At 44.7% G+C, this 19177-nt stretch overlaps 1 protein-coding gene across 1 annotated transcript in view; it reads left to right on the plus strand.

Annotated features, from left to right (window-relative positions):
- CLRN1 (clarin 1) overlaps positions 1-16879 on the plus strand; it is a 40023-nt gene extending 23144 nt beyond the window's left edge. Inside the window, exons 2-3 of the mRNA XM_004323660.3 lie at positions 775-954; positions 16614-16879. Of these exons, the coding sequence (XP_004323708.1) occupies positions 775-954; positions 16614-16879 (446 nt within the window). The remainder of the gene's footprint in view (positions 1-774; positions 955-16613) is intronic.
- Positions 16880-19177: the final 2298 nt, after the last annotated feature.

The raw sequence follows: 19177 nt of genomic DNA on the forward strand, positions 1-19177 counted from the left end.
ACAGTAGGTGCTCAATAAATAAAGTCTGGGAAACTAAAATGGACTAAACTAAACTTCTCCAGTTTGGTTTTTCCAGATTCACTGACGCTAAGCATGCTGACGACTCACCAGATAAGAGAAATCCTACATTTATAAAGTATTTCATCTCTTCTGCAAACAAGAAAAACTTGCCCTGAACGCAAAATCTAGAAATAGATTTGGCATGTTTTCTAAATGGAAAATATTTCTTGTATCCCCAGAAATTATTTTCCCACAGCTTGTGCTACATCAAAATATTGAAGTTGACTGAAAATACCCCATTCTTTAATCTTGGTGTGGACAGGAAACAATTTTTGTTTTTGTATCAAAGGAAATATAGAAACCTCCTGACGTTTGAACTCCCCCAGTTCTGAAAATGTCATTACAAGTTAAGATAGACCTTTTTTTTTTAAAGACTAATGAGAAATGTCATTAAAAGTTTGGTCATCAAAATGTATAGATTTTGATTATAAAGCCAGCACTTGTTTATTTAAGTAATTACATATGAGCGAGGGCAAAAAAAAAAAAAAAAAAGCCCTCAAATCTCCCCCTTTGCTAGTTTTTACTGGTGAGTTCTATAAAATAATCCCATGTTTAAACCTTTTTGTAAATCCCTTGTAAATTAGTAAGTGAGAATGTATTCCTCTGAAGGATTTTAGTGATTTTTGAAGTTAAAAAAAAAGGATTTCATTTTTTTAAATTACACTTGCAGATGACCGCTGACGAAATTTCCTCTAATCTTTGTTTTATCTTCAGTTTTCCCAGATTTGCTCAAAGCCATCCCAGTGAGTATCCACGTCAATGTCATTCTTTTCTCCACGATCCTCATCGTTTTAACCCTGGTGGGGACGGCCTTCTTCATGTACAATGCTTTCGGCAAGCCCTTTGAAACCCTGCATGGTCCACTGGGGTTGTATCTATTGAGCTTCATTTCCGGTGAGTACAGAATCCTATCTCTGAAGATAAATGCGCTTTTCAATGTGCAAAAGACAGAGCTACTCAAATGTAAAGTGACAGTACATATACGTGGATGTCCACGGTGGCACTATCTATGAGAGCAAAGAGTGGAGGTAACTATACTTATCCAACAATAGGGAGTTCAATAAATTCATTCCGGGGATCTATTTGACTAGAGGCATTGAACTATATTTTTGAAGATGAAATCAAAAGGACAAGTGCTTGTATCAAAAAGTTAAGTGAAAAAAGCCGTATGTAAGATTTTATAAACATGAACCTAATTTGATTTTATATATAAATATAGAGAATATATACATATATTGTATATAGACTCTCCATATATATAGCCTCCATATATAGATACATAAATACACACACGTATATATATATATATATACATAAATACACACACATATATATATATACATAAATACACACGTATATATATACATAAATACACACACACATATATATATACATAAATACACACACATATATATATATACATAAATACACACACACATATATATATACATAAATACACACACACATATATATATACATAAATACACACACACATATATATATACATAAATACACACGTATATATATATATACATAAATACACACACACATATATATATACATAAATACACACACATATATATATATACATAAATACACACACACATATATAGATACATAAATACACACACATATATATATATACATAAATACACACACACATATATATATACATAAATACACACACATATATATATACATAAATACACACGTATATACATAAATACACACACACATTATATACATAAATACACACACATATATATATATACATAAATACACACACACATATATATATACATAAATACACACACATATATATATATACATAAATACACACACACATATATATATACATAAATACACACACATATATATATACATAAATACACACGTATATATATATACATAAATACACACACACATTATATACATAAATACACACACATATATATATATACATAAATACACACACACATATATATATACATAAATACACACACATATATATATACATAAATACACACACATATATATATATACATAAATACACACACACATATATATATACATAAATACACACACATATATATATACATAAATACACACGTATATATATATACATAAATACACACACACATATATAGATACATAAATACACACACATATATATATACATAAATACACACACACATATATATATACATAAATACACACACATATATATATATACATAAATACACACACATATATATATATACACACGCACACATAGAGAGAGAGAGAGAGAAAGAGAATGTATTCTGTTGGTAGTAGTTATCTCTGAGCAGTAAAATTATGGGTGATTTTCATTTTTTCTCATACTTTTTACTATTTCCAAACATTCAGTAATGTGCCTTTATTTATTCCTAATCAGAAGAATAAATAAAAGCCATGAGAAAAGAGTAAAGAGCCAGTGTTCCACCCACACATGAGTTGCCATATTCAGGCCTATAGGGTCTTTGTGTAGCCTACGTAGGTGTATCTGGGCAAGGAGAAAACTCTAAACCCCAAAATTAGTTCATTAATGAACACCTCCTGCTCAGTAACTAGGGCTGATGGGAAACAATATAAAACCCAGGCAGTGCCACAGGGTGCTTAGGATATATTTACAAGAAAGAGAAAGAGATGAGAAAGTCGAAAGTGTCTACATAACTCACATGCACCATCCTTCAGTGGGAGGTCTCTGATTTCACCCCACTCCAAACTTGCAAAAAAGACTCAATGCTTTGTCATAGCCCCAGGAAGCAAGTCATCGTATTAATGATTTCATGGAGAGATGAGAGAGAACGTAACTCACACCAGCAAACAGTGTATTGAAGATCCGTATCAGACTCTCTGCTTCTCTGCAGCTGCCCTTTGGCTGCCAGCCCCCATGCCACCAGGCCCCTTCCCTCTCTTGACACCACTCCCTTCTCCCTGCACAATTCAACTCCAGCCACAAACTCTCGTAGCTCCCTCTCTATCAAACAAAGCCTTGTAGTTAACGGGTGCTCCCTTGTCTTAGAAAGCAGTATATGAGCCTCTATTCACGATCACTTGAGCACCCTTTGTTACCAACCTGGGTTCTTGGGCTCCTTAATCAATAGAAATTGGTAAAATGCGGAATTCAGGCAAGGCTTTACGGGGACTTGTGCTGAAGCACAAGGGAGTAACACCAAGTAACAGGTGCCCTAGCTTGCTCGCTGAGGTGGGGGGAGCCGGTTCCTTAAATGGGGTGAGGGTGGGAGCAGATCGGTGGGTCAGGCTGGAGGGGTGACAGGTGGTCTGCTCACCCCCTTGGTGGTGCTGTGTGAAGGGATCCTGCGCAGTACCCCGCTTTTGCTCCCCGCAACTCAGAAGTGGCAGCTGCGCTCTGACCTTTTTGTATCTTATTGTTCATAATTTGCCCCACGTGCACATGCGTGCAGTGATTTTTAGTCCCTTGTAGTTTCTTTGTATTCTTTTGCTCGAGGAGACAAAGGGGCCCAGGTCTCAGCCTGTCTCAACCTCTTGGGGTCTTCCACCATCTACATCTTGCTATTCAAATTATTTACCCAACCAAAATAGTTCTGTCTCTAGCGGAGGTTCTGCTAATATTTTCTCCATATTTTTCACAAGCAAATAATACAGTTTCAATTGTGCAGAAATGATTACCCTATGACGGCAGTGTCTAAGTCCTTCTCATCTTTGGATCGCTAGGGAAAGTATCCAGCATGGTCCTCTGCACACAATAAACGATTCAATACGTATTCACTGACTTGCGAAAGCAAGCCCAGAAGGAGATGTTAGGCCGGTCACTTAAACAGCACAGGATGCGAATGGGATGGAATTAGCAGAGTAGACCTGCAGAGGCGGTGGGACAAGATCCAAAGAGAGGGAACAGAATAATGTAAAGGAAGGCCAAGAGCTTTGCAATCAGGGCAGAGGAGCTAGAACGCAAATACAGGGTGCACACAGACAGACAGAGGCAGCGGTTCAATCTCAAGGGAAGGTCAGGTTAGAAGTGGGTATTGGGATTACTTCACCCCACCCACGACAGCAAACCAAACTGGAGGATCTGGGTGGTGTGCCGTTTCAGTGAAGGCCCTTGAAGCAACCAGGGACCAACTAGACAACAGGATACACACTATTTTAACAGAGGGAATATAATGTTCAGGAGTGGTTCTTCAAGGGGAGTCCCCAGACCAGCAGCACCTGCATCACCTGGGATCTTGATAGAAAAGCAAATTCTCCAGCTTCACCCCAGACCGCCTGAATCAGAAACTCTCGAGTAGGGCCCAGCCGTCTGTGTTTCACCAAGCCCTCCAGGTAATTCTGATGCAAGTTCAGGTTTGAGAACCAGGGCCATAGGGAGTTGATTAAATAGACGTTGGAGGACTGAAAAACAAGGAGACGCTGAGGTAACTCAGAGATGGCCATGTCACAAAGCAGTGGCCAGCCCTAGGGCTAGGGAACCCAGGGAAGCGTTTAGTGTTACCAGAACCTAGAGGCTTAAGGAGAGGCCTCGGGGCACTGGGTCTCAGACCTCTGAGGAGGTGGCACTGTCATGTGACAGCAGCAGGCAGCTCTGGCAATGTGGAAAGGGCTTGGGAACTCCTCAGCTGAGGCCCAGAGAAGTGCTACCCAGTGGCAAGGCCAGCCAGACCTTCCTCCCCTGCCCTGGTATCCTCCCTGTTGGTAGGACTGGGGCAGGTGACAAGGCAGAACCAGAGTGGGGGGAGTCTGCACCCTGCATCACAAAGCACAGAAAAGAAGAGCTGGTTTGATGCCAAGACACCACCGCTTATTAAGTGGCACAGCCATCTCACACTCTGGCTTCTGGATGAAACTGAGAACAGCCCATTTGGAAGACAAATTATTTGACCATTCTAACGGACGACCAAACTAACGGTATTTGAAAAGCAGGATGACTCAGAGAATGCAGACTTTAATCCAAGTCCCAGATCTTATCTCGGCTTTTGGCCAAGTCTAGTGCAGAGAAAACCTGAGCACAGAAATATATGCGGGAACACAGGCCCTGGGCTCACACTGTACTGTATTTATCCTTGAACTTGTTGCAAAAGCAGGTGCTCAATAAAGGTCTGTGGACGAGGGAAGGAAGAGAGAGGGAGAAAGGAAAGAAGGAGCCAGCTCCAGATCTGCGTCTCACAGAGGATAAAGGCCCAGTGTTTCCAGATTATCTGTTTCTTTTAAAAATTCTTTTTTTTTTTTTTTTTTGCGGTACGCGGGCCTCTCACTGTTGTGGCCTCTCCCGTTGCGGAGCACAGGCTCCGGACGCGCAGGCTCAGCGGCCATGGCTCATGGGCCCAGCCGCTCCACGGCATGTGGGATCTTCCCGGACCGGGGCATGAACCCGTGTCCCCGGCATCGGCAGGCGGACTCTCAACCACTGCGCCACCAGGGAAGCCCTAACATTCTTATTTTTAAAATAAGAATTCTTATTTTTAAAAACCAGAATTTTCAACAATTTTTAAAAAACTGTGCCTGACAACGAAACATGTTTGAAGGTCAGATGGACCGACAGTTTGTGACCTCTAGAGGTAACAGGTCACTCTTGAATCACAGACTAACTACTTCATTCCCTTTGATCTACATATAGTACCCGTAAGCCCCTGGAGGCTTGGAAAAGTTTATCGAAAGTTGTAATATTCACAGAGACCCCAGCTGTAAACCCCACTCGTGGAAAGGTGGGAATTTCACGGCCCTTATCACAAACACTCGGAATGTGAGGCAATGAATCACACACTCAGAGGCCAGAGCCTGTATTGGGGGGGGGGGGTGTCCCTTAATGCCCGTGGGAGTCACACTTCACTAGAGACCTCCTTCCCCTGGGGCAGCTCTCTTCTGCTGAGTTTCCTCCCCCGTTTCTCTACCCCGGCGGCCTCCCTCATAGCCAGCAGAGAAAACCTCCTTCCTCCCTTTTCTTCTTCTCCTCCTACTCAGCCCTGGGTTCCCCAAGATGCCACCTTTCCTTGTGCTGATGTCACACCAGGGCTCTTTCTTCAGCTGTCTACCTCCCTGCTGGATGGGACCCCCAGGCTTGGCATCCTCCTTGGGGGGGAAGAGAAGGGAAAGGAGCTCTTCCGGCTTGTCTGTCTGGGACCTTGCATGCTTGCCTAGAGTAACAATGCTGTGGGCATCTCCTTGAGTTCCCTGATGCACTGCAAGCCAGACCTCAGAGGGAGAAAAGGAAAAAGGGCGCCAACTTCTGGATGAGGTCAGCAACGGTTTGTCACCACAGCCTGCTTGTCCTTGCAGCCCAATATCCTGTGGCCCTCCTGGACCAGAAAAGTGCCTCTTCCACTTCTCACGGCCTTCAGTCTGGTTCACATTCCTCAGCCTTCTTCATGTAACTTTTCTTCCCACTATCATTGTTCCATGAAACCCACCCAAGTCAGTTAATTTGCTCTTTCTCATCTTGTCAATCATAACCCGGGCCTGAGAAGTCTTTCCCTGAGTTAGGATTTTAGTAATATCTTAAGGATCTCCCATGGTTCATTTTGGACAGTGATTCTCTTCCCGGACCACGCATTAGAATCACCAGAAGTAAGTTCCAAAAATACTGATGCTGGTCCCACATCACAAATTGGAGTCTCTGGGGGTGGAGCCTGGGCACTGGTCTTTTTTCTTTTTTTTTAAGGTTTCGTAGGTAATAATTCTAATGTGTGACCAGTGTCAAGAACCACTGATACAGGTGCACTCATTTCATTTATTCAACAAACGCTGACTGAGTGCCACCACGTAGCAGCCATTACGAGAGGTACTGGTGTTACCACAACCCATCAGGCACACAGTCCTGCCTTCGTGGAGGCTAAAATCTAGAGGGAGAGTCAACAGAAGTTTACACAGGGAATTAAAGATCACAATAATGGTGATGAACAGGCTGTCATGACAGAGAATGAAGGGAAGGGAAGATCGGGTCTTGATATGGCGGTCGGCAAAGGCTACTCCAGGTAGCTGAGTTCTAAAGATACAAAAGAGCTAAGGATCCTCAGAGAACTTCCCAAGGAGAGGAAAAAACACACATGAGGATGCTAGGGAAAGAGGCCAGCTTGTTGTAGGCACTGAAAGAAGGCCCATGTGGCTAGAGAACAGGCAGTGAGGGGAAAATGGCCAAAAAAAAAAAAAATTAGATCAGTTGACGTCAGTTAATGTCAGACCTCAAAAGCCACGGCAAGTCTTTCAGAATGGATTCTAATTGCAATGAGACACTTCTGAAAGTCCTTAAGAAGCTGTCTGATAGCTGATTTACCTTTTAATTTTTTATAAATTTATTTATTTATGGCTGCATTGGGTCTTCATTACTGCGCATGGGCTTTCTCTAGTTGCGGCGAACGGGGTCTACTCTTCGTTGTGGTGCACGGGCTTCTCATTGCTGTGGCTTCTCTTGTTGTGGAGCACGGGCTCCTCATTGCTGTGGCTTCTCTTGTTGTGGAGCACGGGCTCTAGGCGCGTGGGTTTCAGTAGTTGTGGCACATGGGCTCAGTAGTTGTGGCTCTCAGGCTCTAGAGCGCAAGCTCAGTAGTTACGGCACATGGGCTTCGTAGCTCCCTGGCATGTGGGATCTTCCCGGACCAGGGCTCGAACCCGTGTCCCCTGCATTGGCAGGCAGATTCTTAACCACTGCACCGCCAGGGAAGTCCAACTGATTTCCCTTTTAAGAAATGTCTGGTGAAAGACTAGGCTATTGCATTGGAGATGGAGAGAGATGAATGTATTCTAAAATGTATTCTAAAAGCAAAATGTTTTGTAAGTAGCTTAAGCAATTAGTAGACAGTGGTGGCATTAACCCAGCTGAATAAGACAGGGGAGGAACAGGCTTAGAGTTTAGGGCAAAAAAGAAGTGAGGAGAGGAGCTTAGCATTAGAAATCAAGTGTTCCATTTAGGGCATGTCAAGTTTGAGATCCTATGAGATGTTCAAGAGGACATTTCAAGTAGACAGTCAGATATATGAGTCTGGAGCTCAGAGAAGAGGTCTAGACAAAAAACATAAATTTAAGAGTTGTCAGGATATAGATATCACTCAAAGCAATGAACATGGGTGAGATCATCTAGGAAGAGAATGTAGATAGAGAAAAATTGGCCTAGGACCAATCCCTGAATAACACCATCAGTTAATTTTGGGGTTGAGAAGAAAGAGGAGAAGGAGGCAGCAAAGGACACTGACTAGGTGTGTCTGGAGAGGATGAAGGAAAATCAAGAGACGTGGTGTCCCAGAGGCTACAAGAGGGGGATGGTTCAAGAGTACAGGCCAACAATAGAAAACAAATTTATGGTTACCAAAGGGGGAAGGGGGTAGGGAAGGGATAAATTAGGAGTCTGGGATTAGCAGATACTGACAACTAGATATAAAACAGATAAACAGGGCTTCCCTGGTGGGGCAGTGGTTGAGAGTCCGCCTGCCGATGCAGGGGACGCAGGTTTGTGCCCCGGTCCGGGAAGATCCTACATGCCGCGGAGCGGCTGGGCCCGTGAGCCGTGGCCGCTGAGCCTGTGCGTCCGGAGCCTGTGCTCCGCAACGGGAGAGGCTGCAAGATTGAGAGGCCCGCGTACCACAAAAACAAACAAACAAACAAACAGATAAACAGCAAGGCCTACTGTAGAGCACAGGGAACCATAGTCAGTATCCTGTAATAAACCATAATGGAAAAGAATATGAAAAAGAATATATATACATACATACATATATATATAAATAACTGAATCATTTTGCTGTACACCAGACACTAACACGACATTGTAAATCAACTCTACTCCAATTAAAAGTTAAAAAAAAAAAAGAGTACAGATCAACAATGAAGTATGGGAAAGGGAGGCCACCTGAGAGAGTCAATGAGAGGGAGGGAAGGGTGGCAGGGGAAGGCAGAATGGGGAAAACAGGGAGAAAAACACTTTCCTCAAGGTTTATAACACAGTAGGAGAGAGAGAGGCCCTCAAATTAAGGAGGTGGAGAAAGAGCAGGTGCCCAAATAGGAGGAGCTGAGTATAGCAGCAGCTAGACCCATAGTTTCACGCTGGAGCACTGATATATGCCTTTTACACATTCCATTCGAGAAGGTTCCCAATTGATGATAGAGAGTCTACCCCACATATGCATGTAAGAGGGCAGGTTACGTGGAAGACTTGCCATGGATCCTTAGTGGGACATCCTAGACAGTTCAGGGAATATTCCCTGAGGATGCTATGAAATGTATCGGTTCAGGCCTTTTAGAGGCGATGGAAAGCACCGAAATGTGGACTTATTGCAAAGCGTATTTATTATGCCTTGTCTTACATGTAGCATCATGTTTGAGTTACACCAAGCAAGGCAAACAAAGAAAACAACGGCCTTTCTTTAAAAAGGGGATACTCCTAATGTGGACATAATTAATTACGACAATTACAGCCGTGGCATGGAACATACATAAGCTCAGTCATACGTAAAACAAGAAGACAGGAAAATAAAGAGCAGCACAGGGACAGAAGGGTGCTTCACGTCATACATCAGTTTCAGTATTAATCACACCCTGGCCTCTGTAATAAGTCTAGGGCATATTATTCTGCAACTGTTGGTGAAAAACCATCTGCAACTTAGTTCCACTTCAGTCCTTATGGAGGAGCTGTTGTTCAGAGTCTGAGAAAGATCCAGGGACACCTGGGCATTAAAGCCACAGAGCCTGAGGAAGGATAGGATTGGTCGTAGGAAAAGTCAGCAACAAAAAGACTAGTTTCTCAGCATAAACTTTGGAAGGAGGCCACAGAAGGAAGAGAAGTAATATTAGCCAGCCCGTGATGGTCAATGGACAAGGAATTTTGTTTTGAGATACAGGGCAGCATCTGAAGGGGCAGAACCGTAGTGACGGGATTGCATTCAAGTCATTCACGGCAAGGACGCGACAGAAGGACTGTTGAACTCACTTTGCACGGGGCCCGGCCGTGCATGATCTGGTGCAAGGAGACGCTCAATCTTGTCCTGTCACAACTGCAAAGAGACTCCTGTCCTGTTCAGAACATGCACAAGTGTCTCCCCTGTGTTTCATTTAGAGTCACAACCCAAGTCCTTGCTACAACCACCAAAGTAGCACTTGCTGTGCCCACCCTAGAAACCCGCACACATACCTCACCTCTTACTCCCCTCCGCCTGGTTCTCTTCTTCTCTCTGCTCAAATCCCCTGGTTCCCTTTGCACTCTCTGTTCCCTCAGCTTGAAATGCTCTTCCCCTCCAATACCTACCTTCTCACCCCCGACTTCTTCAAGAGGCACTAAAGTGTCATCTTCCCCAGGCCATCCCTCTTCCCTGCTTTATTTTATTCTCCTTAGTACACATCACACTCTGATAAACTACAGAATGGAATTACTTATGTTGTTATAGCCTCTCTCTCCACTCTCTCTACCACTGAGAGCTCCATGAAGATAGGGATTTTTGTCTGCTTCATTCAGTGCTGTATCCCCAGTGCCCAGAATAGTTCAGTCAGCATCCAATAAGTATTTGTTGGTAAATGAATAAAACAGAAGCAGCTCTACATATTTTCTAGTAACACGTGACAATCTCCTTTTCTGAAAATCAGTTCCAATGAGAAAAAGATCTTTGCATGAATCACTCTTCTCACTAACATGACATCTGTAAAACTTAAGTTAGATATGGGCTCTTCAACTCTCCATTACAGAAGACATTATATCACAGAAGAAGGGGAAAAGCTGAACCCAGCTGGTGTTATAACTTCCTCCTCACCTGCTCTTTGGAAATACAGGACCAAATTGCTCTCCATTATGACCTCAAAATCTACTCTTAGATATTAGCTTGCTTTACTAGTCTAGATGGTAGCCATTGGTCTCTAAAGCAGTTTGGAATTGGAGCAGCTTCCATTTGGGGAAGAAATCATTGCTGGAGATCTCACCAATGATAACTGACTTTCTAGTGAGATTACATAATTTCACAGAAAATTAGCACTTACACCTGAAGTGGCCTTTTCAACCCCATGTATCGTCTCTCAAGACTCCTTAAAGAAGGAAATCTTCAACTTATCATTCTGTGGAGGAAATGGAATGCCTCTAACAGTTGTCATTGTAGGGGAGAAAAAGTTTTCACTCTTCCCTTCCAGGTTCTTTGGCTGCCTCGTAATTAAATTGACATAAGACAGGTTAACAGGAGAAGAACAAATTTCGTTTCATACGTACAGGAGCTCATAAAATATGAGACTCAAAGAACTGACCCAAGCAGGCCGCGTTTATACCTTTCAGACAAAGAAACAATAAATTTGTGAAAAACTGACCAAAGTAGTTTGGGCTTGGGGTAGTAAATTAGTGAAGAAGTAGCAAGGTTTGTTTATACAGCCATCTCGGCCCTGAATTCCCTATCTCTGGTGTTAAGGATGCCTTCTACCCTCCAGGTGCAGGGAGGGTACGCTTCATATGGGAAATTTATTTCCTGATTTCAGGGAGACAGAGGAAGGTCAGAGTGTCCTTCTTGCACTAGTTGTTTCTTAAGTAACTTTAATTCAAAATAATCAATCTGTTGAAGTGGTATATTTGGGAGGGGCAAATCTTTCTTCCACTCATCATCTCTAAGAGAGTTTAAAGATGACATGTTAGCTTTCTGGAAATCTTGGCCATTACTTTAAATGGAATAGAAATTCTAATTTACTATTTCCCAGATGCAATCTTAGTGATAATAGGAGAAAGTTTCAGAGGTGTTTTTCACCTTTGAGAACACATGTCTACTGAAACCCATGGTACCCTAGACTCCCATGGACCCTGGCAGGATCTTCCCACCCATAAAGTATAGTCACTCTCAGGGGTCACCGAGGGATAAAGAAGCAGCTTTCTTGTTGGCTGTGAGCTTCATTCCCTATATTGTAAGGGACTGGGGGGGAGAGGTGACCGATTCTGTAGTCTCAGCTGCCAGAGGAGAGCCCTGAGTGTGTAGTGTCTAGTACATGACACATGTTTGTTAATTGACTTATAATTCATGGTGTGACAGCCCTATAACTCAGCTCTCCTATTCAGTCAGAAATTAACTCAGTAATCAAAGTCATTAAAAGGAGAAGGGGGAAAAAAAAAAAAAAAACACTACGGTACCAGCCAGATGGTGGGGAAATCAAACACATGAAAGGAAAATGGCTCGTCTTTGAGTAAGACACCCGGCAGCAAAACCTCGTATGCCCGGTTATATTCCAAATTCTAGCTTGAGCAAGGTTTGTCAGGTTTCCCTAAATTTGGTGTAAACTTTAACCTTTCTTATGAGCTGCAGCAGTGTTGGTCAGATAGACAGACAAGGGGGAAATCTGTCCAAATGGCCCCAGCTGAGTTTGGGCTCTTGGGGGACATGGGTAACTGGGAGGAAGCATGCAGGCTTGATCCTCCTAACCCTTGGGCAAGATCACGAATGAAAGCCCACATACCACGCGTCTCATCATTTAAAAGTTATAAGCTAATAGACTGTTCAGTGAAACATGTTTATCCTTCACCCTTGACACACGTCTCTCTAGGACCTGGACCTGGAGGCCAGATTCAGATTTAGACTTCTTGAGCCCTGGGAATTCTGCAGCTGATGTGGTGATGAGAGGAGGGCCGAGCCCTGTCTATTCGTCTCTCTTCCCGTGGCTGGTTCCATCCACGCCGTAAAGGGCCTCGAGCATAAGTGTGTGGACACTCCACCGCGTATCTGAGCTCTGACCATGCCCCCCAAACAGCCGTTCCTTGGCCACCCTCAGGCCTACAGCAGAAGCCACAAAATCCACCCCTGTGTAAATGGACCCAGGGAAGATGCTCGTGCCAGCCCAGGAAGTGTGCTCAGGGCTGTTTGTGGAGGAAATTCCTGGGTCCCAGGGGTACCATCTGGCATGGGGTCAGGGACTCCAGATGGCCCCATCCCACTGACATCAAGCATTCCTCACCCTGTGGGGAGGGGTGTCAACAGGAGAGAGAGCAGGACCCTCTAAATGTGGGACCCATAGCAGGAGCCCCCTTGCTGGAAGCGAAGGGCCAGACCGGAAAACGTGCTGAGCCCTGTTCCCACCACCACTCACATCCCTTACACACCTCTCTTCATGTCCCCAGCAGCCAGGCCACAAACAGAAACTCTTTCTGGGTATCTTTTTTTTTTTTTTTTTTTGCGGTACGCGGGCCTTTCACTGTTGTGGCCTCTCCCGTTGCGGAGCACAGGCTCTGGACGCGCAGGCTCAGCGGCCATGGCTCACGGGCCCAGCCGCTCCGTGGCATGTGGGATCTTCCCGGACCGGGGCATGAACCCGCGTCCCCTGCATCGGCAGGCGGACTCTCAACCACTGCGCCACCAGGGAAGCCCCTTCTTGGGTATCTTTTGGTCCATAATCCATAAATAGGTATTGGTGGTCCCACGTTTCATTTAGAGCCAGGGACAGAGAGAGGCAAAAATATCCTAAATTCACACTGAGTTGTTTCCCTCCGCGTGTCCTAGCGTCACTGAGGTGTTGGCAGAGACTCAGGCTGGGTTTCCATGCTCTGACTCTGAAATGACCAAGTTGACCTCACGGACAACCCCAGACTCCAAGAGCAGAACCTCAGACCGTCCTCTTAACAACTATATCGTGTTTGGGGAGCTTGCATGCTTGAAGTATTAGCTCCAGTGAAGGGCTATGGGTCTTAGATACCCAAGCAACTTTTACTTTAAGAATTTGAAATGCAGTCTCAGTGTGATGCTTTCTCCTTAACAAAGCAGTACCTTTAAAATATTTAACAACTTGAAAAAGAGAACCGAGCTTGAATTTTCCTTTCAAGCACCAGGGAAATACAGTGTTTCGCTTCTGTCTGAAATTCACCATCTCCTCACACAAAGAGGTTCTCATGGTAAAAGCGATGGCATTTTCTCCACAATTTTCAAATAAAAGATAAAGAGAAAACAGCATCTCAGCCTTTTTGTTGGATCTAACAATAAAGGAATAATACAGTATTGCCAGGGGAGAGCTCTGGTTTTAAGCTCAGAATACAAAAATAGGCTGACAATTTTTACAAAGGAATATTCTCCAAGGCTGGTGGGAAGTGACGTTTCAAGAAAATTATATCACTTAATTACTTGGGGATGTATGATGGTGGCGGGAGCCAGTCCCAGGTGAAATTCTCACAGAAGAAATAGAATTTCACCTTTCCTCCTCACCCCCAAACCAACCCCACCCCCATCTTACCAACCCAAACCCAGCCTTCGGAAAAGGAATGGGAACATCGTTTGCATGGTAGCACCTCATGTCTGGAGCGTTCTCCCCACACGGCCCAACCTCCCTTTGCTAACTTTTCCTACAGCTACTTCCAAAGGACCTTCTAGGATGCTGCCCACCTACTCAGTAATAGCTACCTGCACCTCCCTTACTATGACACCCACTGCAATTGGTTTACAACTGTTTTATCTGAGTTCCCTGCCCGATTATACTCTCTGTTACAGCAGAAACCATCTGCATTTTCTTTAATGTTGAAATCTCCACCACTATTCCCATGCTTGGCCCGTAATAAGTCTCATGGAATAAATGAATGAGTGAATTAATGAATGGGAACTTAAGCCACTATGTTGCTGCTCCCAGGGCATTTGAATTAACTGTAATTGAAGGCAAAAGCACTTACCCCTCCTCAAGGAGTCATAAACCTAATGGGAGAGCATGTGGAGGAACGAGGCGCTATAGTGTCAGTACGTTCTCTGGCGTGGCCTATCTGATGGATTCAGGGGTTTTTTTGGCGTGTGGTGGAACGAAGACTTGCAAGATGAAAAAATACATAAAAACCAGAGGAACAGCTACCAGTTAGTGAGCACTTCTATGTGCCAATTCTAATACCAAATGTTAATCTTGAATCATCTTTATTGTCCACATTTTATAGACAAGGAAGTGGAGGCTTGGAGGTTAAAATTGGCGACTTTCACAAAGCTACTAGCGGAATCAGGGTTTGAACCCAAATTGGTTTGACCAAAGTCTGAAAACCATCTCAGCAAGTTTCCTGTTAACTAGCACCCCACTGTGATGGCCTAGGATGCAGATGTAGCCGTGGGAGCCCTGGGAGCCCCGGCTCTCCTCAATGCCCCTGACTCTGCCCCTCTTGCCACCTGCTTCTGCCCCCGTGCCATCCACCCATCTGGGGGGCTCTCATTCTCCATCCTCACGGGAGAGGGACTATTAGAGTTTCCAGGCACCACTCAATATGACGTGCTCCTGTCCTGCAGAGATCTCATCCAGGCCACAGCCACACCACTTAAGATTAGAGTAGGTTACCAATGAGTGATAAATAAGGGGAAAATAATAATAATAATAATAATAGGGCTTCCCTGGTGGCACAGTGGTTAAGAATCCGCTTGCCAGTGCAGGGGACACGGGTTCGAGCCCTGGCCGGGAAGATCCCACATGCTGCGGAGCAACTCAGCCCGTGCGCCACAACTACTGAGCCTGAGGTCTAGAGCCCACAAGCCACAACTACTGAGCCCACGTGCCACAACTACTGAAGCCCGCGCACCTGGACCCTGTGCTCCGCAACAAGAGAAGCCACCGCAATAAGAAGCCCACGCACCACAACGAAGAGTAGCCCCCGCTCGCCCAACTAGAGAAAGCCCATGCGCAGCAACGAAGACCCAACACAGCCAAAAATAAATTAATTAATTAAATAATAATGGGTTAAAAAAATACATGTTTATTATTCTCTCACACAAAAATCTAGAGGTTAAAGTCCACTGAAGACACTGGTGGCTCCCAATGTCTGATATCCAAAATTCCTCCCTTCCTGTTTTTCCATAATATATGTCTTCCATTTCTAAGGCCACCTTGTCCAAAACGTCTGCTGGTGCTCCAGCCATTGCATCCATATTTCAGCTACAGGAAGGAGGACAGGGGAAAGAGAGTGCAGGCTCCTAATACTGCACACTTCAAGGAAACTTTCTGGCCCCTACATCCCAGCCCCCCTCAACCAATGTAGCCCTCATTCAAGTCAGCCACATGCCCAGGTAAAAATCCTGAGTTCTATTACAAACAAGGAGAACAGATACTCTCCGCCTTGACACCTTATCCATGGCTGCCTTTGCTCAGGTACACATCTGGGCAGCTGTGGCCAGGTGGGAGCCCAAGGAGGGGGAGAAGCCATGTAAGCCTTCTGAAGGAAACCCTCAGCCCTTTCACAAGGGGGCTGGATGACTGCCATTTATTCTGCATGACCTGTGAAGTACAGAGAAATTGTTCTTTTGAAGCCACACCATAGCAGTGGCTGCTTTATAGCCTGATTCCACCACTGTGCTTTTAAGGTGCCCAGCAATTCAGCCTTCTCCTCGCGCAAAGTGGAACGTCTCCCGGTCGCTGTAAGATCGGCATGATTCTACTCACACCACCCCCGAAAGTCTTCTCACGCAGAACCATAACCCGGGCACTACCAGCCATTGGTTGGAGAACCAGGCTCGGGATTAAAAATTTGAAATATATTTTTGCAGAAGAATGCACATGAGGATAACGGGAAAAGGCTTTCTTTAGTTTGCACACAAACCGTCTTTCCTGTCCCTTACAATCAGGAAATATTTGTCCCAACATGCTGTTTGTTCTTTCTCTTGCAGGCTCCTGCGGCTGTCTTGTCATGATACTGTTTGCCTCTGAAGTGAAAATCCACCGCCTCTCAGAAAAAATTGCAAATTACAAAGAAGGGACTTATGCCTACAAAACACAAAGTGAAAAGTACACCACGTCGTTCTGGGTGGTTTTCATTTGCTTTTTTGTTCACTTTTTGAACGGGCTTCTGATACGATTTGCTGGATTTCAGTTCCCTTTTGCAAAATCTAAAGACCCAGAGACAACTAACGTAGCTGCAGATCTAATGTACTGAAGGGCAGACATGGTTAATTCTGTCCAACCTTTTAGATGCACAAATTAAAGTACCAAACCCTCTGTGATAATGTTTACAAACTACGTACTAAGGATACAGGCCAGGAAGTCAGGGGAGCAGAAAGAAGGCTTTGGAAGGTTGTTTAACCTGGTGGGAAATTGCTTCGCCCGTGTAGTCAAGACAGTTGACTAGAATGGACAAATTGTTACTCCGTATCCACACCAGAGTGCAAAATGCCTGCTCCGTCAGGTAGGAATTGGAAGGCACGGGGAATATATTTTAATACAAACAAATACTATTTCTGATATATCTGCACATTTGTTGCCACAGGTACCAGAAAATAGAGCTGGAATCATTTTCCTAAAATGATAGTGCATTAAATGAGCATTGATAAAGTGTATCAATGCACTTTTTTAAAGTCATTTAAAGCACACTCTTACTATCCATGCCTATTGGTCAAAATGTATAAACTTCTAAGAGGAAAAAAGAAGAAACACAGTACTTTCAACAGACGTAATTGCTGGGACCACTGAGAAATCGTGAAAAATGATTCTTCCTAGTAAACTTGACGCAGAATGACTCATTGGGGCTGTTGCTTCTAAGTTTTTAGTGTTTTCAAGCACTAATTCCCAATTATGAAATTATATTACATTCTGGGATTACAGCGATATCACTGTCATCTTGGGTTTTGGTCTGTCACAAAAGCATGACTCAAGTCAATTTTTTTTTTTCCTGAATTACCCATGAAATTGATCTGCCGCTAACCAAAGGCCACAAGTGAGCCTAGAACTGACCGTTCCTCTATCCTCCACCTGCTGCCCTCGAGAAAGCGCTCAGGAAGAGGCAGAGAATGACAGAGAACACACCGCCAGGCCCCTCACCACAGCTGCTCGGTACTCAGCCGCCATACAAGAGGTTTTGACAGTGCTGGTTTTAAAAAATACTTTTTTCTCTTTGGGAACAATTTACAAGAAAAAAACAACTGTCTGTCTACCTGAGAAATAACTTGCTCTGATGGTGACCTGCAACCCACAGGCTGACATCAGAACACTCCCTTCATTTCCAGATGTTAGTCTCTCTACCTTCATTCAGGAAATATAGCTGGAGAATTTCTAGAAGACTACAAGTCAGTCTAGTGACGAAGAGGATGCTTATTTCAGTAACGGGCTAGTGGAGCCTAGTTCTGGAAGTCGTCACGAAACAGTTAAATACAGAAGCATCTCGTGGTCCCGTCTGCTTCTTCAGAGCAGCTCCTCTAGGAGTGAGCAGGAAAGCACAAGGAACTTCACCGCCAAGGGTAACTGGCCTGAGGCCCTGGAAGTCCCCAGAGTCCCACTGGATCCCTCTCTCTCTTCTCAGAGTTTTGAAAAACTTCTAACACGAAGCTTTCTTCTTTAGAAAACAACTCCCTGGTTGTTCTCTGTTCTGTAAACAGAGATGACTCAGAGTGGCAACTGAAACCTCAGTGACAACCTAATAGGCAAACTAACAATCTTCCTGATGGGAAGTAGAGGAGGACTGCTGACCCCCGCAAACTGGGTGGAACACAAAAATACAAGAAGATGCAACCTGGACCCTCAGAGGACAGCACTTAAGCTGTCCCCTTCTCTTCTCTCAGATGAAACATTTGTGACACATGGCCTGAGAGTAACACTTCCAAGAGGGATATGGCCAGGACGTTCTCTGTGGGGATCAGAGGCCCCGGGAAAACAATCATCGCACTGTGTCCGACCTCCCACCCCAGGTGGCAGCCACTGTCTCACATTCCCTCTGGGACTCGGGGCCGCCTGCTGGCTGCAGAGCGGCAAACACAACACCACGGTTGGGGGCTCCTTTCCCGGTGTCCGTACACACCCTCAGCCCCCAGAACATTGGTGCTTGTTATGCTGTGGGAGAGAACGGCAAGAAGCTGTGAAAGCTGGGTCCTTTGGGGCAGAGCTGGCAGTGGACACGGAACAGGAGGGTACCTTCCCTCTGTGCTCACTTTACAGTTTACGCGTCTTGTGCTCTGGAGGTCCCGTCTACTCCTTCAGAGCAGCTGCCCTCATGTCACTTGACAAGCATTCAAGGTTGATCGCTTTGGCTGGTGACTCACACAGCACACAACCCCGGGGCAATGCCTCTCCTCTCTGGGGGCCCATTTGCAGGGAGGGAGGTGAGATGGGGAGGTCTGCCCGTCTCAGCCCTGGTGGAGGGAGGAGGGGTCCACACTGGCGGCAGCGCCAGCATGAACCAGCTAGGAGGAATACACTAGCCTGCCATTACAGTGGGTATTGTCCCGATCATGTACCTAATGGA

The sequence above is a fragment of the Tursiops truncatus genome, chromosome 4 (genome assembly GCF_011762595.2).
Source record: "Tursiops truncatus isolate mTurTru1 chromosome 4, mTurTru1.mat.Y, whole genome shotgun sequence".
NCBI classification, from domain to species: Eukaryota; Metazoa; Chordata; class Mammalia; order Artiodactyla; family Delphinidae; genus Tursiops; species Tursiops truncatus.